Source organism: Lissotriton helveticus, chromosome 3_2 (assembly GCF_964261635.1).
Source record: "Lissotriton helveticus chromosome 3_2, aLisHel1.1, whole genome shotgun sequence".
Classification (NCBI taxonomy): Eukaryota; Metazoa; Chordata; class Amphibia; order Caudata; family Salamandridae; genus Lissotriton; species Lissotriton helveticus.
In genome coordinates this window covers 493048983-493067831 of record NC_136062.1, presented here as the reverse complement: position 1 = coordinate 493067831, position 18849 = coordinate 493048983, and the positions used below count along the sequence as shown (strand labels likewise).

The following is an 18849-nucleotide window of genomic DNA, read 5'->3' as shown; positions in this document are numbered from 1 at the left end:
GATTTCAGCGTGCTGACTTGAATTGCATTACCATAGTCAAGCCAAGAGATGACAAGCTCCGCACGACATTTTGGAAATGAAGTAACGGGATGAAATGTTTGATCTGTAGAAGTCTGCTTTGGTATAAGGGCTTTTGGTCGTGGAGTTGATATGGGTAAGCATGTTTGATTTCTGTCCAGTGTTATTTCAAGGGATGTGCAGTCAACGATGTTGGAAGGCAATTGAGTAGATCTGGGCAGGTGAGCCAGTCTTCTATCTGGGGAGCATTGTGCGGTGGAGAAATGAGGAGGAAGTCAGTCTTCAGAGGGTTTAGCTGTAGGGTGTTGACCAACAGCCAAGATTGAACAGTTAATAGCGTTATATTTAAGTAAACAACACCAGCTAGAGATGAGATTTCTAGCTAAAGCTGTAGGTTATACGCATACAGATGATGCAAAACATTGACTTGTTGGAGGACCAATGTAAGGGGCTGCCTATAGAGACTGAAGGGCATGTGAGCAAAGATGGAGCCCTGGGGAACCCCTTGACTGACCGGTGCAGGCATTGATGGGGAGGAGCCCCCAAGAACCTCTTGACTAACCGATGCAGTCATTGATGGGGAGGAGCCCCCAAGAACCCCTTGACTGACCGGGGAAGGCATTGATGGGGAGGAGCCCTGGGGAACTCCTTGACTGACCGGGGAAGGCATTGATGGGGAGGAGCCCCCAAGAACCCCTTGACTGACCGATGCAGGCATTGATGGGGAGGAGCCCCCAAGAACCCCTTGACTGACCGGGGAAGGCATTGATGGGGAGGAGCCCTGGGGAACCCCTTGACTGACCGATGCAGGCATTGACAGGCGTGTTTTAGTTTAGTTTGAGGGCAGCGTTTTTTGAGATAGGAAGAAAAGTAGTCGATCCCCATACATGACTTCAGAGCATTGAGAAGAATTTTGTTCTCGATGTGTTGAAGACCAAGGAAGGTTCGAGAAGAACCAGTAGACTTGAGTTCCCTTTGTCTAGAATGGAGAGAGCTTAGCTAATTATAACAAGACTGGCAGAATACATTCTTGGTTTCTCAGCCCTCAAACAAGAATTTGTCTCTTCAATCAGCACCTTTAATATGTTGTTTGACTTGAGAGACTGCACATTTTCCAGTACTTTGACCAGGACAGGTAGGTTCCGCATCATTCAGAAACTGGCCATGGCTTCCAGGTCCGCTCCATTTTTCTCGAGGCGTGGGGTACCCTGACCTGATTTCAGGTAGTCTAGACCGGCTCCTTGCGACAGAGAGGAGTTCATTATCGAAGTCTAGAGGGGATAGGGGAGATGAGACGTCTGATCTATATGATTAGAGAGGCAGGGATTTGATCAGAGAAGTGAGCAGCAGACTTCATACTATATATGGTGACGTTGTCTACACTTAGCACCCTAAATTCATTCCAGGTGGTAGTGTTTGGGTTCAGTAGTGAGGAAGGAAAGTATACTGACTTGTCCGCGTAGCTCTTTCTCGACCGCCATTCAGTTAGGTAGATGGGGGAGATTGAACTTTGAGACGTTATTAAGAGACTGTTCTATCTTCTTGATCTTCTCAGTTCAGAGATTAGGGAACTCCTCACATGTATCAGGTGAGTAGTTAATAAAAGTTTCCCCGGAAGACTTTGTTTGTTGCCTGATGATGCTGAAAAGTTTGCTTGGGCAGCTTCTTGTCTTATCGATTTGGGATATAAGGAGGTAGGTTTTAGCTTTAAAAATCGTTTTTCTCCTGTAGTGTTATATTGCACCCTAACTGTGATAACTAATCAAAACTGATGAATCTGCATAAAATAGGGATGCTGCTCTAGCCCAGTGAGCGAGTGTAGTAGTCAGACACTGGCCCTTTTACTGCATCCAGGGTGGAGGCTGTCTGCCTTCGCTCCCTTTGTGATTCTGTGCAGTCCGTCATGTCTGGCTGCTGTATTCATTTGACAGCTTGCTACTCATGCTGTTAGTCTGAAAGACTTGGTATGTTTTCTAGTTCAGGAGACCTGTGTCAAAGTCCTTTGTTAATATGTTCATGTTAATGTTAATAGACAGGAAAAATCTGTACTACCTACCCATAAGTTGGGTCATCTACTTGACCCTATCTTTGCTAACGGGGATGCGCTGGAATTAGAGCCTCCGCTTCCGGTGTTGTGGTCAGATCATTTTCTGATCACATTTAGAATAAAATTGTCCCGATCTAAAATACAGGAGAAAGCTAAGCCCGGTCTGAAAAGAAGGAGGTGGGTGGGTTTTTCACAGGGAGCTTTTCATCTGGCCTTTCTAAAAAGCCTCCCCCTGGCCACGATGCAAATGGGATGTGTAAAGATCTTGAGAGCTGTATAAGTGAGGCTTTGGATTGTACTGCACCTTGGACTATCAAAACATCTATTAACAGAGGGAAATCCGCACCTTGGTTTAGTGAAGAGTTACGAACCGCTAAATCTTTCTGCAAACACCTAGAGAGGGGCTGGAGGAAACATTTCTCAGCCCATCTGGAAGCAGAATATAAAATCAGCCTCAAGAGCTACCATTTGCTCATTAGGAAGGCAAAGTCAGCTTATTTTAATGATAGGATTCAAACAGCGGAAAATGCTACTAAAGAGCTGTTTAAGATCTTTAAGGAAATCTCCTCCTTGGCATCCATCGCAGAGCCTATTGTTAGCTCTGATGAGGCATGCAATCGAGTGGCTGAATACTTTGCAGAGAAGCTCGAGAAGATCTCTTCCTCTTTCCCTGTCTCTGCACGTGTTGGAATAAGAGGGGAAAAGGAATCCATGGGTGCCTCTGAAGTACAGGGTTTGTTTGAATTGGCTGTACCCCCCCCCCAGGATACTCTCAAAAAGATTGCCATTAGCATTAAATCAGGCTCCCCCAGGGACCCAGCCACCCCTGGACTGCTCAGAGGTAGTATTGACGTACTGAAGCCTCATATTTGACATCTTGTGGAGTTGTCTTTTATTTCAGGAGTGGTCCCGGAAATCTGGAAGGAGGCTGTGGTTCTTCCTTTTACAGAAGAAGCCTCATATTAGTGTCGATCAGCTGGATAACTTGCGACCCATTTCTCTGCCCCCGTACTTTGCCAAGGTGGCAGAAAAGATTGTGAACACCCAACTGACCGCACATATTGCAAATAATAATCTTCTTCATCCTTCTCAATCTGGCTTTCGAGCTTTCCATTTTACTGAATCGGCCCTACTATACTCCACCGAGACAATCCGGAAATTTGTGGACGAGGGGCAGACAGCGGCCTTAATTCTTTTAGATTTAAGTGAGTGCCGCTTTCGACACTGTCGCCCACCATACCTTGCTGCATGATTTAGAGAGCGGGGGTGTAGGTGGCAGAGCATTGAAGTGGTTGGAATCCTTCCTATCTGGGCGCAGCTTTTAAGTCATGCAAGGTAGCCACTATTCTAGGAGCATCAAGCTGACACAGGGGGTGCCACAGGGCTCCATTTTGAGCCCTACTCTGTTTAATCCTTATGTTGCCCCTCTGGCTAAGACCTCAGATGCTTTTGGGGTTAATGCCTTGTCCTATGCCGATGACACTCAGCTGGTGGTCTCTCTGACCCAAGCCCGGTCGCATGCTGCCTCCAATTTTGTATCCTGCCTCCAAGAACTGGCTGTTTGGATGGCAAATAATTGCCTAAAACTGAATGGCAGCAAGACCGAGGTATTGGTAATAGGGAAGGCCCCATCAGTATGGTCCTCTGCATGATGGCCGCAGTCACTGGGCCCTACGCCTACCCCGTGCGTGCAAGCTAAGAATCTCGGGATTTGGGTGGACAATAAGCTGTCCTTCGACTACCACACCAGGCGGGTGGCAGGCACCTGTTTTGGTATTCTGAGGGGACTACGGAAAACCTTGAACACCCTACCTACGTCATCTAGGAAAATCCTTGTGCACGCTCTGGTAATCTCACGCCTAGATTACGGCAATCTGCTGTACCTGGGCGCTAATGGTAAATTTTTGAAACGTTTACAGTGCATTCAAAATACAGCAGCAAGGCTAGTTCTTATGCTCCCAAAAAGGGCATCTGCCACTGGTGCGTTGGCCTCTCTACATTGGCTCCCCATCAGGGAACGAGTAAAATTCAAGGCCTTGTGCGTGAGCCATCGGATTCTACAGAGAAAGGGGCCAAGGTACCTGCATGATTTCTTAACCCCCTGTCTTCCGTCTAGACTCTTAAGGTCAAGTGGGAAAGGAAAGGTGTATGTTCCTAAAATCCGGAGAGCAAGAATGGGCGGCCGCTCGTTCCGTTATTTGGCAGCCCAGCTATGGAACTTGCTCCCTCAAGCACTCTGGCTGGAGTGTTCTGAATCTACCTTTCGGAAGGGTCTTAAAACGCATTTGTTTCCTGCCTCCTAATTTGAACCTGTTTTGCTGAGCTGATTGTTGATTGTTTGCTGTCTTGTTGCTCCGTAGCGCGGGGACACACTGGCCTCAGTGTAACCAGGCGCTTTATAAATGTAATTATTATTATTTTTATTATTACAACACACGAATACCCTCAGGTGTCTTGGCGCTATGGTATAACCGAGCCCATCAAATTAATTTTGGGTGCATGAATGTGCTTAGATACCTAAGAGGTGGTGTACTCCAGGGCTGGTGCCCACCAACATGTATGCTGCCCCTAAGGTGTGTGGTGCACGATAAGTTATGGTAGTAGTCTATGCTGCTGGACCCCCTTGTCCCTACCTGTCCCCTACACTACTCCCCTACTCTAAAATCTATTGGGAAGCAAAGTGCATGTGCCTTGGTTCTGATGTTCAGTGAATTGAGCAGGAAGTGTCTTTTGTTGTTCACCGGGCCTGCCCCAGGCCAGTACCGCAGGTAAGCCTGTTGCCTGGTAAGAGCAATATCTGAAAAAGAAGTGTCCGAAGACACAATCATGGCGGCCCACTTAATGTTCAGGAGAAAGGCTGCCAGCAAAGCCAGCAAAGCCTCCACATCATGTGTTATGTTCTGGTTAAGAGAGACCACAGCTGCATTTGTCTGGGCAGAGCTGCCTGGAAGTCAATACACCAATGGGTGGCAGTGTCTGCGTGGCAGGTTGTAGAGGAGCTGTGACACGCATGAAGAAAAGGCCTCTGACAGGGTTGAAACCCCTAAAGTTTGGGAATAAGTCGAATCTGTCTAGACTTTGGAATTCAGATCAACATGTGGCTGAGGCTGGATGTACGCGGACCTCTGTGGCATATCACATGTTTACGTTTTACTTGGAAGAAGCTTGGTACTCCTGTGCAGAGGAATACTGAAGAGACTGAGTCTTTGGCTATCACTCTTTGAGGGGCGATCCCTCACGACTCTGGAAGCACTCTCGCTGCTACAGCTTGCGAGGAAGAAGAGTGCTTGGTGTGCAGAACCCCTGCCTTGATTCACTCTTGCACCTCCTGGTCCATTCAACACTCTGCTGCTCTGAAGACCTTCAGTGTGTGAAGTGCATGGAGAACTGAAAACAACTTCAACTGCCCACACCACCAAGGAATTCTCTGTGCACGGAAAAGTGAATTCAGCTTTGCCACTAAGAACTATGCATCTGCGGACACTAGTGGTGCGGTGAGTGAAAAATGCCACGCTTTGATCTTCTTTTGAGTTTGCGTGGCACTGCGTGTGTGGCAGCCCAACCTGAAGATTTCTCTGCACATGAAGTAAGACCATCTTTGGAACAGAGATCGGAATGTGCGACCCTGAGTGCTCCAGCGAGAGAGGTGTCCTCTGAGCCGTTGGTTCTTCATGTACTCCCTCTTAACATCTCAGATCAGCGTGGACCGCAGCCTGACGGCTATCTCCAGCACTATTGGTGTGTCTGGTCCTGCTGTCCGAGTACTCCAGAGCATCGCGGTTACATCCCAGGTATTGGAATGGATCGACCGGCGAGTCACCTTCCTTTTTCACCAGGTTAGACACCCGCCCGCACTTAGTAAGTACCTAAAAGTGGGCCTTGCGGCTGTGCGAAACACCCCGTGCTGAACTTGGTAGATTCAGTCCTAGTAACAATGTATCTTTGCTACCTGCTCCCGGATCCAACTGGCATAGAGTACCTTGAAGAAGGTCTTACTCGGGGAATGATAGGCCACAACACTACTGAAAGAAACTAAGAACCTTTTACTTTATATGAATAAAATTGTTATATATTTTACTTAAACGAATAGCGCCACTTGAACAGTTCATTTATTATGCGAGCTGCGTGTGCTAGATAATGTAAGTGTTCTAACACAGAACCGCCCTCTTATTATTATTAATTTGATATCATTTATATTTATTTGTGAGGTGCACGAATCACCCCCGAGGGGATCTCTCGGCATCAAAGCCATCAGATACAGTTCACAATTCCATACGGTGATTAAAGATCAAACAACCATGTTTTAAGGAGTTTCTTGAAGAGGATTACGCCTGAGCAAGAATCCAGGGGCAAAAGTAGCTGATTCTAGTGCGTGGGAGCTAAGAAAGAAAAGGAGCGGCCACCATGTCTAGCTGTATGGATACGTTTTACTGTATCGCAGTAGTAGCTCACAGGATCTGAGCCGGCACAGCGAGATATAAGGCTGCAGTTTGTTTTTAAGATTACATGGTCCCTTCCCATGCAGTGATTTAAAGACCAAACACACATGTTTGAAGAGGGCACACTTGTTTATGGGAAGCCAATGAAGGGAGCGTAATAAAGGTACAGCTGGAGATCGCAGAGTAATCCTCCTTGGTTTGACCTCGCTATACCCTCAAAGTTAATCGAAAGAGCAGGTACTTGATAGTTCAGTGAGCTTGCAGCCGTGCCTAGCTCCTGTTTCTCCCAGAACAGCGGCAGTAGTTGTCACAAGGTTTGCCTTAGTGCCCTTGAGTCACAGCGGCCCTGGGAAGCAAGCCTGACAGTTATTTACAGAACTTCAATGTGTGCATCACCAGTTCATCATCACGATATCGCCACAACTTGCACGTCAATCCGTATATGGCTCACATCCAGCCTCATTGAGAGCGTTGAGTGTGCTCTCAAATACTGAACAATAATTCCATTTCTCAGTATATATTTACGTCCCACCACTGTTTATTTTATTTTCATTTTATTGGGGGTACTTATATGGTGTGGACCTGGCTCCAGAAGGCAGTGGAGCACTTTTGATACTTATCTCACAGCTGTGAGACTTGTCACTATGTTTATGATTGAAATTCAAACCAATATTGAAAAGTGTAAAAGAAAACATAATATCTCAAAGGAGGAATGTTTCAGGAGAATTGTGCAGCAGTGGGGTCTGAGTTCTTTCCTTAATTGTAGCAATGAGGGAGAACGTCTAAGTTGAAAAGGGCCATCATGCTGGAATCGTGTTCTATGTGATGGAAAGGCTCTTGGCGGGCATCTTTATTATGGTAAACATCACTTACAACAAAACTTTTACAACGCACTACCATTACAACGCGGTCATTACAACGCAAACTATTACAATGCATTGCGCTGGGGGTGCTCTAGGATAGGGAATAGGTTAATTTTCTATCCAATAACCTTCCCTAGTGTCCACGGGGACTGGAGTTGGAATAGTAAATTAAACTATTCACTATCCAACACCCAAAAGCGCTATGCGTTGTAAAGGCATACGATGTAAAAGCATGCGTTGTAACGTCATACATCCCTTCATTATACGTCCTTGGGATGTCCACACTGGAAGAGAAATACTCCTTGAAGTCTGTGTGCCACTATATGCCTCGAGTTTGGAAGCCAAATATTGAGGTGTTCTCTTGGGAATTGGTTTGTAGGTAACATACCTAACTTCAACGAGGATTCTGTCTGACAGTGGGAGCCGATGCGAACGTTTCAGAGGAGAGACATGCTCAAACCTTCTTTTGTTGTCGATTGGCCGCCACCTGGAAAATTGTCTAAGTGGCTGGAGAGAGGATCCTGGAACAAGAACGTTACCTCTGTGTGTGTAACAAGACAAAGGCCCTGGACTTCATCGGAGGTTCTTGGATGTTAGCAGGGACTTTATTATGCATTGTAACCAAGCTGTACCTTTTCCTGATACGTTCCTTGAAGGATGGAGAGTTGTCCATAAGAACGACTTGAGATTTGATGGAAAATAGAACCCTGGGTGACTCCATTGAGATGTTTTGGTGGAGAGTTGGAGGATTCCATTTATATAAATTGTTGTCTGTCAGGAAGGGATGACATGAACCTGTTGAAACTAGTGTTATTTATACCGTGCCTGTAGGAATAGTTTTGTACCAACCCTAGCAGTGGACTGTGTCAAAGGCCGCTGACCAGCCAAGAGATCACCATTATCTGTGTTCGATAGACGCTCGTCTGTAACTTGGATATTGGCTCCCAAGACCCAGACTGGTGGGGCTGGTGAAGGTTGCGAAGATCAAGGTGCTGCTGAAAGTGGTATCCTCTGTCCTTTCAAGAATTGTGTTCATAGTAAGAAAATAAGTGTGATGGATGGTGATGGTTTCTGAGCGCCTCTGAAAGAAGGTTGAGTTTCTTTTTTAATGCAGTGGTCAGTTTTTACCGGTCTTCAAAGATAAGTGAGAAGAGTGAATGACCTTCACACAGTGTTCAGGTTGATGATATACACGTTCCAGCCACAGAATAGAGGAGGTCCCTGTAGCAGAGTGAATGATCGGCTCGGAGCTTGTACAGCACAAAAGAGATCTCAGACGATCGGATGGAATAAGGCCAGAGAAAGATGGGAACATAAGAATTTAATGTTAGCAGTAAAGAGTCGAGTTTCTAAGGCCTTGGGAAAAGCAGCATGGATCGGGACAGTATGAAAATCAGCAGAGGGTGCCAGAATTTGATTTGGTGTGGACCCTTAAATATGCCCTGAATGAAGGCGGATTGGTCGCCAAAGGCAGCCACTAGACCTCACCAAAGGAAACAGCGGGACCTTCTGTCAGCGAAGAGATTCGGTAGCCCAGCCGCAGCAGGCCTTCTACTGCTCCAAAGAGAAGTTCAAGGGACACCGACCCCTCTGGCCAACGTTGCCACATCTTACCCAGAACGCCCACAAGGAGACCCCTTTCGACCCCACAGCATCCAGGGCATATTTCAGCATCCTCTGCATCAGGACCACTCTATGGAAGTCTACGGCGGTTTTGATGTAAAGTGTGGAACTGGACTTGAGATTGCTTTGGTGACCAGGTAACTGTCCAAATATTCCTTATTGGCCTCACTGACCTCCTCCCTGTCGGAATTGGTCACCCAGTCCAGGCCGCAGTAGCCAAATACAACTCTCCCAAACTTTTCAAAAGTTTTCAAACTTTACAGTTACCAATACTTGTATGCGCTTTTTACTAAAAAGCTCAGCTTTATGTTTAAAAAAAAAATCTATAGCTCCAGGATCCTCCTGTGGATTGAGCTCATCTTTGTGTTGGATAATTTATAAAAATATCATCTATTTTTATCGATTGGTGGCAGATTTCTTTTATGTTGTGTGCCTTTCTTATTCTGTTGTTTGGTGCTTCTAAATGCTTTACCTTAGTTCCTTTTGTTGGCTCGAAGCCACAACTACCCAGGGTTGAGCAAGAGGTTTTACAAACTAGCCTGAGTGGACCAAAGACAGTTTTGGGAGCGTATTACACAGTGAGGTTGCACAACAAAACCATATAATACACCACAATCCTCACATATATATATATATATATATGTGTGTATGTGTGTGTGTGTGTGTGTGTGTGTGTGTGTGTGTGTGTGTGTGTATATATATATATATATATATATATATATATATATATATATATATATATATAACACGTATTTACTCACTGAAAAAAACTAAAGGTTAAAGTGACGTTCTAGTTAGGTGCTCAAATAACACAAAAACTAATATTTAAAACAAAAAAACTCTGGTATTCGCAAGTTATAATTTACTAAGCTAACTATAACCTGCACCCCATGCACTGTTTAGGACCTTACAAATGACATCACTTATGACATAATTGACGCAATTACTGGTGATATCGCGAATGGCATCATTCATGACCTCACTAGTGACATCTTCCTGTACAGCCCACCTTCCTCTACGTACTGCTGCTCTCTGTGCTGGTTCTGCCCCATTCTGTTGTTCCTTGCAGTGGGTTTGCGTAGGCTCACTTCGTCAGTCTGCCTTCCCCGCCCAAGCTGGCCCCAGCACACTTCTGTTATTTTGTTATGTTTGTGTTGATCCACATTGTGCAGTCCATTTCCCATGCTGGGTCTGCAGCATTCTCTCAACATTATGATGTGCGGTCTTGCCTCCTTAAGTGGCTGGGCTGTGTACCAGGACACCCTCAGATCCTCTGTACGTAGCCTTCCTCCTGTAGAGTGATTGTGGTCTGTATACCAGGGCGCCCTCGGATCCTCTGCGCGGAGCCTTCCTCCTGTAGAGTGAGTGTGGTCTGTATACCAGGACAGCCTCAGATCCTCTGCGTGGAGCCTTCCTCCTGTAGAGTGAGTGTGGTCTGTATACCAGGACACCCTCGGATCCCCTGCGCGGAGCCTTCCTCCTGTAGAGTGAGTGTGGTCTGTATACCAGGGCGCCCTCGGATCCTCTGTACGGGGCCTTCCTTCTGTAGAGTGAGTGTGGTCTGTATACCAGGGCGCCCTCGGATCCTCTGTGCGGAGCCTTCCTCATGTAGAGTGAGTGTGGTCTGTATACCAGGACACCCTCAGATCCTCTGCGCGGAGCCTTCCTCCTGTAGAGTGAGTGTGGTCTGTATACCAGGACACCCTCGGATCCTTTGCGCGGAGCCTTCCTCATGTAGAGTGAGTGTGGTCTGTATACCAGGACAGCCTCAGATCCTCTGCGTGGAGCCTTCCTCACTTCCAGGCTTGGTCTTGAGTCACTTCCATCAGAGTTTGGAATTTGAGGGGAGGTTGGGTGAAAAGCACTTGTTTGAGCATCCTTTGACATTATTGTTAATGCAGGCACTTTACAGGGCCTCCTGGACCTCCCAGCTCTGTCTCCACCTTCATCACCTGTGTTTTGTCTCTAGTGAGCACAATGGCCCCAAAGAAAACCGAGAAAGAGAAGAAGCCACAGCCTGACCCTGAGGAAAAGGAAAACCACGTCTGTCCTGGGAAGAGGAAGCAGGGTGGCAGCACACAGGAGCCTCTGTCCAAGAAACTGCGCCTGAAGAAGCTGTCGTCCGGCCTGCCCGGCAGGGGAGGTAATGTCATTTTCCACTGTCTGGCTAGCTCTAATTCAACCTGGCTATTCGATAAGTAATGCACCCACCCTCCCTCAAGCGCCTTGAGACCCTCTGGGTGAGTAATGCGCTATACAAATACCTGAACTTGAACTAATTTGAGGATGTGTTTTAGAAGCATAGAAGGTTACACCTGGTTGAAAAGGAGGCTGTGAACCCTGAGCTCCAGTTACTTTTTGATCCATGTTCGGGTTTGAAGAATTTGGGCCAGCATTGGATCTTGGTTGACGAGTTACTCTGTCACAACAGTGATGGCTATCCCGTTCGCCGAAATAGAAATCTTATTATAGCCGATGGGATTTATATAAAGGTGGACGGAATATCCGTCGTCGTTGTGAATGAGTCACCGGTCTGCCAACATCTAAATGAGCACCTTTGTCCTTCCAGTCTGCGTTGGAGTCCAGGTGTGAGCTGACCGGAAGGTCAGGAGAACATAGTGGATTTGTATTTGGGATCACTTGTAATAATAATGTGTGCATCTTAGCATTGGTACCACAAGTAAATTGTATTTCCTGTTATTGCTGATTGCTAAATGTCATGGTGCTGAGTTTGGCCACCTAATATTGAAAGGCCTTTGAGCAACAGTGCTTAGACTTTTAGGCCCAAATTACAGGTTGCGCAGTACGGTGCACGGAGAAGTAAAGGGCTCTCCGTTCAGGTAGACGAGGATCCACCAGCATCCGATGGAGAGGATAACACAAATACCTAAATACAAATGTCTGGGTTGATGTGAATGGACCAAAATGAACAAAACACCATCTCGATAAACTGTATCACGCGCTTTACCATGGACCGCGGTTCGATACTCAAAGCTCAAACTGATCGATTGATTCAGAAGCAGAAATCTGAGTATTGATCCATCCATGGACAAGATGGTGATCTGTTGGGTCACTTTTCCATCTAATTGAGAGTTTAAAACCTCCAAGGAAAACATCACTTTGAAGAATTAATCTTACAGCTACCCGCCAGTATTTCTGTGCGGCTAGCATTTGGAAACTATTTTCTTAAAAATTGTAAACCCTGCTTCATTTTAAAAGGCGGGTCTCGTATTCCAAAGGGCTTGGCTGCGTTCAAGTAATCGATATCAGAACATTCGTGAGTAAAACGTTATTTTGCTTTTCACCAAACACCCCCTCTTTTTGTTTTTCATATCATTAGAGTCTTTTACAGGTTTCCAGGTGTCCCAGCGCAGTTTCCTAAAGAAATAGTTTCATAAAACTAAAACCTTCTAGCGGTCAGCGTGTTCATGCTCTTCTTCAGGACAGCAGTGCACGTAAGACGCAATCTCTAGTCCACACGCACATAGCTAGCATACACGGTGTTGGTGGATACCTCTAATACTTGCCACAGAGGTGACTAATATGATCTTTTTATTGATGCAATTTGATTCATTGAATGATGCCTGCTGGAGGTTAATCAGGTTGCGAATCACATGGCCACACATAATGCCCTAAAGGATTCTTTGTTTTTTCTCCATCATAACATCGTCTTTCTAGCCCTACCAGATCCCGAGTGAGGGTATCCGTTAGTTCATGCAAAGGGATTTTAGCAGTTTGTGTTCAATATTTTTGAAAGATACTCAGATGTTCAAAATGGTAGCGTAATAATAGTCATATATAAAATTCTATTTATTTAAGATATTTATTTTATTGCTCACTAGTTCAATAATTAGGAACAATGAGAAACACCAAGAAACAGTGCAGGGTATACATTACCATACACATCAACGTAAACACGCACATACCTTCAGATGGTTGCCTGATACGCACTAGACGTTTGCGGTACACCGATAGACGCGTGTCCATTTAAGATACTTGACGTAGATCTAAGCAACACCAGTCAGCCACACCACAATCTCTCACAATGGAACTTAAACAACTTCATGTATAAAACACTTACAAATAATTAGTGATTATAAAAAATAATGATCTTAACCCCATAATTTTAACAATCGTAACTTATACTATCAATAGATTGAGAGTGCAGTAGCCATCCTGTAGGTAACCCGGCCTAATCTAGTGTCACTGAAATCATTCTGTATTACCTGACATCATATAGTGGGGCCTAAACCCTCTTCCATATATCGTGATGATGAAATCATTCTGTATTAGCACACATCATATAATGGGGCCTAACATCACTTATCCATTACCTCCCACTCAATCATCAATGTCTTCTGATCTATGGAATGTTTGTAGTGGGACTGCACCTTTGTAGCTCCACTTTCCTGGATGTGCTTTACAGCGCTAGCCATGTGTAGGGCCGTGCGTGGGGGCTGTGTGTAGGGCTCGTGTGTAGGGCTCGTGTGTAGGGCTAAAGTGATGTGATGCTAAAGCTGGTGCATGGCGGCTGGTGCTGCAGCTCCTATTCTTGGTACTCTGATGGTGCTGCAGGGTCCTGTCTACCCTGCTCCGCTGCATTAGTTGCTGCTGGGCGTGTCATGGTAGAGGCGTTTGAGCTGAGGTTGCCCGGCTTTATTGGGCGTGTTCTTCCTTAGTTGCGGACCATCATTATTGCTTGTGCGCCAGGGGAGTGTTTCTGTGTTCTTTGCCTGACCGCTGCATGGCCGCCTCTCACGACCCACCACAGTATATAAGCGGAAGTGTCCTCTGTTTATGCTCTTGAGCCTGTTAACCGCTCACTCAGTATAGAGCGCAAGCAATGCATGGAAAAGAGAGATCCTGTCTACTATGACACTGCTGCTCCTGATGGGCAGGAGACCCTGTCTACCTCATAGTAATAGTTTCTGGACCTGCTTGGTGAAGCAATGGCTGCTGCCTTCACTGCTCCTGAGGATACTTCTCCCACAGGCCGCCTGACGGGTGATCATGATGGTGGTGAGGAATTGGACCCACCCCCAAAGGCAAAAGAAGTCCTGGGTTTAGCATGTGGAGAATGTTGCTCCTGCCCAGGAAATGCTGAGTTTCCCGGAATTGGAGGTGACTGATGACTTTTATGCCCAGATTCTTTGACTTTCCACTTAACTGCAAATTGAGCCTCCTTATACATTCAGGATTAGGTGTGCATTATGATGTATTGACAACATTGGCTTTAAATTATCACCAGAACAAGAACTCATAGGAAAAGCATAGACTCAGAGTAAGTATGTGGCAAATGAGTGCATTAAGAGATCGTAGAAATGCAGGTCTTGAGAATAGTATTGTTGCGTATCCTGGGTCCACGTCCCAGGTGTACAAGGTAAGGATTCCCACGTGTGTGCGTAAATATAATCTTAGCACCAGTCAGTAAAGACAGAATGCTTTGCAGAGCCTCGGTGGAGTCTTGCTGGAGGCTTCTTTGGTTAGCGTGAATCTGATGCCGCGACACTCATGGTCTTTGCCTGGGTGTCGTGTCTCTCTCTCTCATTGGTCAAAAACCAGGGTTTATATTTGACATTGACCACTGATTTTTATCGCATGTTGTTAGAATCAAATAGGGATTTAAAAGCACTAGATCTAACTGGACTAACCTAGTACGATGCAAAATAGATCACGTGTGAAAAAAGCCCCTAAGCATTTGTGTCATCTTTAGCTCATGTTTACTTGAAGTGTCTACTTCTAAAACCTGGAGATGCCACTATCGAGGGGGATTTATTGGACTTGTGGCTCCATATAGTGTACAATTTAGGATAAAGGTATTTAGATATGAATATTGCTTTCACAAGTTCTGGGAAGGACGACAAAAATGCTGAGTGTTGTCTGAAGTTCAGCCAGGCTAACAAAAAGAGACACTGTTGCTAAAGTGGAACCTGTCTTGCGTGTGTTTAAGAATCTCAAACGTTCTACTAAAACTAAAATAAAGAAGCCTAAAAGCAAGCGATTGAAATAAATAAAATGATATCATTATTAAAGGGAACGGCCATTGTGTTTGACTTCCTCGGAATAAATGCAAAACTAAACCATCACTGAAGGTGTTTTTGCGTCTACTTGAATATGATAACTTCATGATACATTTACAGAACAGAAAAATATGCTAGAAACGCGCATTTGGTGGAATGTCAGTTCTTAGCTTGTTGCATGTTCAGTAACACTTTCCATACTGTATTAAATATAATAACTTCATGATACATTTGTGTCTTGTACGCCTAGGGTTGTACTGAAATGTGGAACGGGAAACAGTGCTTAGAGGGTTGACTTCCTTACTTGTCATTTTAGTGCTTAGGGCTGTTTTGTACGAAGTGAGTTGTGTTATTTCATAGTGCTGCGTTGAGTTGTGATGGAAATAGACTGGATAGGAAAGTATAGTACTTGCGTACTCTTAGGTGTTATAAGGCTGAGATGTAGCGCTTCAGAGTACTGAGTTCTCCACTCATGACGCTGTAATTGTTTTCCTTTCGCTCGTTTTGTGTTTCGCTGAGAATGGTGTAACAATCCTGAGTGAGTAGCTAATGCCTGTGGCTGGTAACTGGTTTGAGCATGGTTTAACCAAATCATCCCTTCCAAGGTTGACTAACATTAGGATCTTTTGTGAGGGCATCTGTGGGTTAAAGAGGTCAGGCTTTCTTTGCTAAACTTCATCTCAGTTGTATTAGTTAGGTCTGTGTTGTACACAGTAGAACGGTGACTTGATATTCAGTTATTAAGAGGTATTGACGGTGTTGTACTTTGTTGTGAGTTTCTAGCCCACGCTCCACACTTTAGTAAGCTTTGGACCACACTATCTTGTTACCATTGAGAGTCAAGTGCTAAAGGGGCATATTTGATGAATCGGGTTTGGGTAAAAGACTCCTTTATCCCATTTGGAGTCCAGTAAACTGACTGCCCTGGGGCACCTGGCGTGTCTGGCAGCGGTTCAGCCGATACCTTGGATGGCTGGATTGTTGTCTCGCATACTTGTGTTAAGAATGACTAGAGGCTTTTCTAACCATGTTGTTGATGAGTGAGAAACTGCCCGTACATTTGTCGTGGTGACCTCACGGTGTAACTCTTACTCTTCTCCAACAGAGGTCCGCGTGGGTGCCTCCTTCCGGCGAGACATCGATGTGGTGTGCCATCAGGCTGACCTGCAGCGGAGCATTGTGCATTATATCAACCAGAACACTCTCGGTGGCAGTATCCGGGCTCAGCTGAGGCGGGTAAGCTCTTACAATGACTGCTGTTCTCTATCTGGGCATAGATTCTGTGGAGCTTTTGACTCTGTTTTCAGCTTAGACTTCACCTGTGTTGTTTGTTTGAACAGTGTCTCCAGCAGCCCTTTCTGCGATCCTTGGCTTCATACAAGCTTTTCCGCACTGCCAGCCCGTTTGATCGACGGGTAACCTGCCTGGAATGGCATCCGACTCATCCCAGTACGGTAGCAGTGGGCTCCAAAGGGGGCGACATCATCCTGTGGGACTACGCAGTGCTGAACAAAACCTGCTTTGTGCAGGGGGTGAGTACGACCTAGCTGAACGATTTATTTGATGAGAAAATGACCTGTCAGCGGTTCATATTGTGCACAGGAGCAGGAGTGCAGAAGGACGATTGGAGATGATGGTACAAAGAGTCAGGCTCTGATTTAGACCTCCGCAGACGGGTTACTCTGTCTCGGTACGATGACGGATAGCCTGTCTGATGAAATATAAATCCAGTTATATCCTATGGGATATATACTCCGTTGGGCGGGATATGCGTCACTGTTGTGACGAAGTAACTTGTCCGCCGAGATCTAAGTCAGCCCAAGGTGTAGGACGAGGAAAAGACAGCACATTTTACATACATTAAATTGGTTCTCTTCCCCGTGTTTATATAGGATGGCCTTGGATACTGGCTATCTGATCCAGGATGCCAGGAGGAGGTGGCTGTAGCAAAGTGCCCCCTTTGGCATGGATACCCCCACTTTTTGTCTGACTGACGCATTTTAGACTGAGTGTGCACAGGGTTCCTGACTACCAGGTTCCCCTCGCCTGTGTTCTTTCTCCAAACTGTACCTTTGTTTACACAATTGGCACACCCCTGGCTCACATACAAGTCCCTTGTAAAAGAAACTAGTCGTACCAAGGGCATTGTGGCCAGAGATGGTCTTTAATGGCTGCAGCATGTATTGTGCCACCCGAGACCCCTCGCCAAACACAGGCATACTGCCACTGCAGTCTGCGTGTTTTGCTGCAGATAAGAGATGAGTCAACCTGTCACACACCCCTGAGTGCCAGGCCTACCAGCACTGCAAGAGGCGTAGATAGGAAGACCCCACATACTGCAGGCCTCACAGCCCTAAGGCAGGGTGCACTGTATCTCCTGTGAGGGAATAACTGCATGAATAGATATGCCCCTATAGTGTCTACGTCCGTTCTTAGTTGAACTGGCGCTCCCCCTCTTCCCCCCCATTGATTATTAGCAACCAGTTGTACACGACTTGATTAGTTTGCTGATTTTATTTATTCAAGAATTCCTTCATTTGAGAATAATCACATTTCTATCTAAATAGCATTTTATCTACAAAATGTTCCATGAATCCATTAATGAGGCGAATTAAATACGTTTTCAAATCATCCAAATGTATTTCGGGTTTGTTCAGCCCTTCATCAGGGGATGTTGAGCCTGAAAAAAGCAATAGAAAAGATGAGATGAAGTAGAGAACGGCTGTCATGGGGAGGTAATGTCCATCACCAAAAGCTAAGTGCTGTATGTGTGAAAATGTCATCAAAGTGGTTTGGAAAACTCATGCCCTGTGGTTGGCTCACCACGTGTCGTGAATACGCATCGCAAACGCGAGTGTCAACCTTGTACTGTACATGACACTCCTTTGGTTATATGTGGGGTGAAACAGTGAAACCAAGATGATTATAAAACGTGCTGGATTCAAGTGATGCCGGTAGGTGCAAATGAGCACAACGCCAGTAGGGAGATCTTCAAAAATCCACTGACTCACTGTTGGGCAAATTGTCATGTGCAGAGTAGAATCAGTACAACTCCGCTGAGGGAATCTCATAAGTGGGTGAAAACGTAAACCAATGGCTCACTAGAAGTGAAATGCCAATACCAGTTAAAGTGTGTTGACACCAGTTAAAGCGTGTCGACATCCGTTGCCACAGCCACATCACACCCCACCTGAGAGACCTGCACTGGCTCCCCGTCAACAAGAGGATAACCTTCAAACTCCTGGCCCACGCACACAAGGCACTCCACGACACCGGACCAGCGTACCTCAACAGCCGACTCGGCCTCTACACCGCCAGCTCCGCTCCGCAGACCGCGCCCTCGCCGCCGTCCCCCGTATCCGAAGAGTGACCGCCGGCGGCAGATCATTTACCCACCTAACCTCCAAGACATAGAACACCCTCCCCATCCGCCTACGGCAGACCCAAGACCTTCTGACCTTCAGAAGACTTGTCAAGACCTGGCTCTTCGAACAGTAGCAGCTTCCCCCCCCCCCCCCTCCCTAGCGCCTTGAGAACTTCACGGGTATGTAGTGCGCTTTGCAAATGCTATGATTCATTGATTGATATGCAAAAAAAGTGAAGCTGGGATAATTCAAAAACATGCTGCATTCAATTAATGTCAACTTGTGTAAACAAACAATCTCCATTGTTAGTAAAACCGCTGAATCGCTGTCTGGAAGTTTATCATATCAGAGCGATTCCGCAGTGTTAAATGAAAACATTAAAGTGTAATGAAAAAGCTAAGCGTGAAACAGTACAATGCTATCTAAAAGTAAAGTGCCAATAGCGATTAAAACGGACGTCGGTCAAACTTATGA

General features: G+C 45.8%; 1 protein-coding gene across 1 annotated transcript in view; it reads left to right on the top strand.

The window, feature by feature from the left end:
* Window positions 1–18849, top strand: part of DDB2 (damage specific DNA binding protein 2) — a 137268-nt gene that overhangs the window by 22713 nt on the left and 95706 nt on the right. Inside the window, exons 2-4 of the mRNA XM_078684470.1 lie at window positions 10960–11133; window positions 16116–16246; window positions 16351–16542. Of these exons, the coding sequence (XP_078540596.1) occupies window positions 10968–11133; window positions 16116–16246; window positions 16351–16542 (489 nt within the window). The 5' untranslated portion in view covers window positions 10960–10967. The remainder of the gene's footprint in view (window positions 1–10959; window positions 11134–16115; window positions 16247–16350; window positions 16543–18849) is intronic.